Source organism: Arachis duranensis, chromosome 1, assembly GCF_000817695.3.
Source record: "Arachis duranensis cultivar V14167 chromosome 1, aradu.V14167.gnm2.J7QH, whole genome shotgun sequence".
Lineage (NCBI taxonomy): Eukaryota > Viridiplantae > Streptophyta > Magnoliopsida > Fabales > Fabaceae > Arachis > Arachis duranensis.
Genome location: NC_029772.3, coordinates 28,622,610 through 28,628,834, shown reverse-complemented (window position 1 = coordinate 28,628,834; position 6,225 = coordinate 28,622,610). Strand labels below are relative to the sequence as shown.

Here is a 6,225-nt window from a genome sequence, read left to right as displayed (position 1 = left end):
TGGCGGATGAACACTAACAGGCATTAATACTTAATAGTTACTTAGTTAGGGACATGGTTAGTTGAAGTGGCAGCATATATTCTAGAATTCAGAATGTGTGTGTGAAAATATGAATTCTCCACCAGAAATTATAGCTGAAGAAAATGATATCAAAGTGCGTTTGTGGCACTGGCACCATGATCAAAAGTTGTGCCAATTGCTTTGCAATCTTGCTTGAGTTCCTGACTACAGAGAAAAGCCTTTGGCCGAGTTCATTCAATAGCCAGCGAATTCTGGAGCTTTCGGGATTAAAATATCCTACAGTTTTACTGTAAATCCCTAAATTGTTTTGCTAAACTGTTTCGTTGGGGAAGAAAATTCAGATGAAGTTTATTTGGACATGGCTTTCTTTCAGGAAGAATAATGAGAGTTTCATACTTTTATTTGTTTTTCTTTTTTAAGCAATTAGCGTGAACGTCATTCCTTTAAGTATTGATGTGATTACTATTTATGTTTCTTCTATATCAAGTACAGGTGCGTGATTTGAGACAATTAATCGCCAGCAATGATAATTTACCAACTGAGAACTTGCGTCTTATTCTACGTGGAAATGCATTATGTGATGTGAAAAATGAAAATGATGTACAAGTACAACTCAATGATGGAGGTATGATTATAGAGTTAGTTTTGTTTTCAATGGATGGATTGCACTATCTTTTTTTTTTCTCTCCTTCTTCTGAGAATATCCTATCACATTCCCCCATCAATATTACAGCACTTCCACTCTTGTAACCAGTATTTCATTTGTGATTAATTTAGTGAAGAAATCACCTATGTTCCATGTAAAGCATCAGTTTACCATTGGTTTAAATTGTGCTCTCCGTAACTTAATTCCATGGTTAATAAAATTCAAAATACGTTCTGATCTTGGGGTCATAGTGTTTTTCTCTTATTTTGTTATGCATTGATGGTTAATTTTCTTACAGAGGTGTGATTTGTTGGCAATTCGTTTATGTTAGATTGCCTAATTGTTGCTGTCAAACCAAAGCCACCAGTGAAGGATGGATTTGACAATGAAGATGATGATGATGATCTGGTAAAATCAATTTAGTAATATGTAATAAAGAATATCGACATGGTACTTAATTTTAATTTTTACTTGATTTCAACTTATGCAGAAATTTCGTCTTCCACGTTCATCAAGTCGGTGGAAGAAGAGGCTATACTCATTTCTACATGATAACTTGAAGCTTCCAGGTAATAAGCTACATAAATCATATTCATTTAAAAGTGTAGTCATTCATTTTATTTTTTCTTTGATAATTTATCATGAGTATCCAATAATGGAAGGGACTAGGGAATATTTTTGTGTAGTGCAAAGATCCTCAGGTCACAGTTTCAAACCAAACTCTATAAATCACATTCAGATCATCATTCTGCTATTCTATAAATCTCTTCCTACAAGCTTATGCAGTCCTTCTTTTTTTTTTTTTTGGTTCTCTTTTAAGAATACTGGTATGCATAATCTGTTTGCATAGGTACAGAGTTTATGTAAATTCAAAACAAATACTCTGTTGGTAAATATATGCATTAGTGAAGGAATTATATTATCTCTTGTAGAGAATAATATTAGTTTATTGTAACAATGGTAATGAGCTACATGATACCCTTTGAGATTGAATTATCTTGTAAATATCCTCACACTGCTTTAACAGATATTATCCTGATGGTAATCTTCAACCTGACTCTGAAGGCATGGATGATCATAATTATGTGGTTTATCCTTGCACCTGTTGCCCATAGATGGGATCTTGGACCTTTGTATGTAAGTACACTCTGTATTCTGAAGTATATGATTGAGTGATTGAGACTTAGTAAACGTTTTTTTGGTGCTTAACCGGGGTTGATGCCCAGGAACTTTGTATACTGAACTATATGATTGAATGCACAATATTACTGTAAGTTTATTTTGAAGTTGGACTTTTCTTTGTCTACTAAAGTCAAGTCAGCTGACACTCAGGGCAACCCATTTGAATTTTCTTGAATCTGATTGATTTTCTCTTGAAAGAATTTATGAGAGAAATAATTATTATTATTTTTCAGCTCTAATAATGAGTAGTCGTGTAAAGTTCTCTGGAAAAAGTTCGGTCCTCTTAAATCATATGGTTAGACATTCAATTTCGTATATTGAGAATGGTAACCTAGACCATGGAGATGAGCCATGAACAAGATCTAAGGACTAAGGATGTACAAATTAAAATAATGTCTTAATGGGTGACCTGTTAATGCTTTCCAGTGATTGTATGTGATGCAATTTCTATTATTTGTTTGTCCCAATTTTCTTGCAGATACTTGCAACTGGCTTTTGTCTCATTCTCTTCAATCTTGGAAAGCGGCAAGCTGGTGACATCAGGTATAACCAGCAGACATTAATTGTTGTCTACTACAATCTTATGATTCAACTGCTGCACAAGGTGAAAGTTAAATCTGTAAATTCAAATAAAACTGATGCATGTCAGAGACTTCATTATTATCTAGAAGCAGCAAAACGAAATGAGATCAGAAGAAAGGTTTGGAGGGAAGGGTTAATATATTATAATTCTGGATAAAAAATTGAACTAAGTAATTTTATGATATATAACTGGAATTGTGAATCATTTTTTAATTTCTTTTTTCTTCTACATATTAATGTTTAAAGATGAATTAATGATTTGATGAGGCTTAGTTATTGTTGGTCTTTTTTTTTAAAAAAAAATCATGTGGAGATCATAGTTTTATCTGAAAAAATTATTTGTTGTATTAACCTCTCAAATTGCCACCACGAGGATGTTATACGTTTAGTATTCCTGTTTATTTATTTCTAAACATGATAATAGCACTGCATTTTCCTCAAAGAGAAAACCAAAAAGGAGTATTTTGACTAATAAGCTATAGGTGTGGTGTTGTTCTCTCTCTTTATATGCTTACAAATTTAATAATTTCATGTTTATTTATAGGAAACATTTTGAACCTAACTACACACTCTTAATTTAACCGATTATCAATATATTGGATGTCAAATTTACTTGGAAATTGTGTGGTCTTCTAAATATTTTCATTTCTACAACAAATGCAGTGCATATTCTATCTTCAATGAAGACTTTAGAGAGCTTCCAGGGACGCTTAATGCAGATCGGCTTGATAGAGATATAAGAGCTGGACAGTTTTGAGGCCCCTCTTTGAAACTTCTTCCAAATCCAAAACACTGATGATGTCATGTGACATATAAATGTATATCTATCTACACAATCCCAAGGAGGTTTTGACTTTTGACTATAGCCAAAGAGTTAGCAAATACGGTACCTGTTTTTAGCTGTTTTGTAGGTGAAGTACCATGAAGATGACAAAGTTTTCTGTGTAGTTTTGACCCTTTTTCAGGTTCTTCCTAGTATATCACCGTACCATGTATTGATATGTGCTTAAAAATTAATATTTAACTATTGCAAAATGATTTTTAAAAGAGAATTTTGAGAGCCAACATTGAACAACTAACATCGCAGCCAATATTCAATATAAGGAAAAAATGTAACTCTTAAAAACAAGAATATTCGAAATCTAAACTCAATAAAACTTTATCTTTAGTAGATTTCATATTGGGTTTTTTATACTAGATTTGTTTGACAACTTGTTATAATATTAGTTAAAATTTATGATTATAGTGTTGATTTTTTAATATTAATCTTTTTAAATATTCAATTTTTTGTACTGTGCCCATTCCAACTCCCTCACCCTCAAATTTTGATGTGCTCTCCAATCTAATATTTAAGCATTTCTTTTCCACCCTTGAATCTTTCAAGATATCCATTAAACATCACTTTTGGATGTTCACTTTTGGTATCAACATAAAATTGGTCAATAGGATGGATAATTTGGTCTTGAAGTTTCTTGAATTCGAGGTTTGAAAATGAACAAAACTTGGTGAGAAGACTTAATACCCTTTTAAATATCAAGAGGTAACTATTGTTTCTAGTCCCAAGGGTTTTGCTTTGCCAGTTTAAGTCTTTCATTTACACTTTCGGTGCCTTGCTATGTGAAAGCTTATGACATAAGGCGCATAGGATTCAAAAGTTGACAGCGGTATTTGAATATTCCAAATCATCAATTTGTATTTATTTATTTGTTTATTGGTATAAACCAAAGTCATGTCACCGAATAATAATGCATTACTGCATCACTTGATTCAATGCGTTTCACTTCCCAAACTATAAAAAGCTAAACAACACGTAGTGGACTTCTGTTTGCAAAAGACTTATTATACCTTTTATATCGTTTACTGAACAGTTATTAATGTATTAGTTTCAGGTTCCTTTTTAAAGTTACGTGATATAAGCACAGATCGTCATCTTGTTTGCTTTCAACTGCCACCTTGGTTTTAATAAAAAACTTTCGAGAGTACATTGTATAAGTAGTTTTAGATATGTATTCAATTATATAATGTTATATCAGTAAAAATAATTATTTTTTATATTAATTGCATAAATTATCATAAAAAAATTGATGTAATTATACAATTATATAAAATATTTTACACCGTTAATATATTAAAATTAAACTCAAATAATTTAAATAAATAAATTACTCAATTATTTAAATCACAGATTAAATAAATTATGAATTGAAATTATTTAATTATAACTTTAAAAAAAACTTACATTTCGGTTCTATTTGCTTTCTATGTAATCCGTTAGCGGGCAGAGCACTATAGATTAGTCATATAATATAATTTTTTTAGAAAATTGTAATTGAGTAAGTTTAATATGCAATTTATTTATTTAAATAATTTACCCAACTTTTGATGTATTTAATATTGTTTAATTGTACTATTCCAATTCACAATTTGTCATTTGTTGATGTTGTTAAATACAAATATTTCAACAAAGACCATGATACGATATTATTAGGACAGATGGGGTTGGAGTAGGGATTGACAAAAGAAATTTTCGTACCATATCTAGTTTGGTTTGTTTTAGTTTGAAATGAAAGAAATATGGTGTGAATAATGAGTATGACTTATGATTATTTAAAAATATAAATGTGGAAGTTGGTGCATTGCGGATGGCCAATGAGGTGAAAGTTGGAGCCTCAATCCGTGACGGCACGTAACTTGGTATTGGGTTGGGAAGTCAACCATGTGATTGTGATGTACCATACCCTTCAAATCTTTTCCCTCTTTCTTTATATCATTTTGCTACTCCATTTTAAAAGATACTATTGGTTAACGGGCTCAATCATTTTGCTATAAATTTGTAATAGTTATTCTTAATTTAAGACAAATTCGTCTGAAATTTAGTTTATCTAATCTTATAGCAACTTTAATAAAGTGTTTTTAAAATTTACATTAAAATTGATAGATAAAACAACACCGATTCCACTTTAAAAAAACGATCTTGTTTTAATAAAAAAAACTAATAGAATATTATCATTTATATGATTATTTTGATAAAAAAAATTAAAAATAATATAAATTTTAAATCAAATTGAGACTAAATATTAGTGACAAATGGTTCTATAAATATTAATATATAGTCTCATAAATATTGAGATGATATTTTGTAAATTCAAAATAAAATTAAAATAAAATCAAGTATTGAAGTTGTTTTTAAGTTTTTTACCACAAGCTAATCGAAAAAATTTTTTATAGTCTTTTACAATATCTCTTAATTTAATAGGTGAATGACTAATTCACTGTGGATCTAAGCTAAGTTACTATATATACAAAGTGAAATTCGAATTTTGAACATTTATTTAAGTGAACGAGTGAGTTGATCATTTGATGAGTTTTGTATGTTAAAAAAATCCTATTTAATAGTCATTAGATGCACTAAGGAGACAGCATACACGTTCACCTACTCAATTCCCAAAACATAAATGTGCAACATTTTGGTTGTCTGAAATACATACCTTTGCTTCAAAGTTCCAACTTAAACCACTACTTTAAAATTTGAATGGGTTTGGCTAACCCCTTTTAATTTTCTCTGTATATATTGGTTGGTTGAATATGCTTAGAAATTCGATCAACAACGTCTTTTTCATGTAAGCTTGACTAGGGATTGTCAAATTAACGGTGTTCGCACACTCACACTCACTTCATACAACTTGCAATCAATTTAGCAACGGATTATTCAAACCAATTTTTTAGTTGCTCTACTTTTTTATTAGTACTTATTTTGTTATGAAATCACGATCTATTTTAAAAAGAAATAATTA

At 30.2% G+C, this 6,225-nt stretch overlaps 1 protein-coding gene across 1 annotated transcript; it reads left to right on the top strand.

Moving 5' to 3' along the window:
• Positions 1-513: 513 nt before the first annotated feature.
• Positions 514-3,458, top strand: LOC107483498 (uncharacterized; the record flags this gene model as incomplete). Its single annotated transcript, XM_016104115.3, is given in 6 exon segments — positions 514-646; positions 999-1,075; positions 1,158-1,236; positions 1,695-1,804; positions 2,328-2,392; positions 3,095-3,458. Coding segments are annotated over 6 exon segments (558 nt in total), but the record flags the coding sequence as incomplete, so codon positions are not given.
• Positions 3,459-6,225: the final 2,767 nt, after the last annotated feature.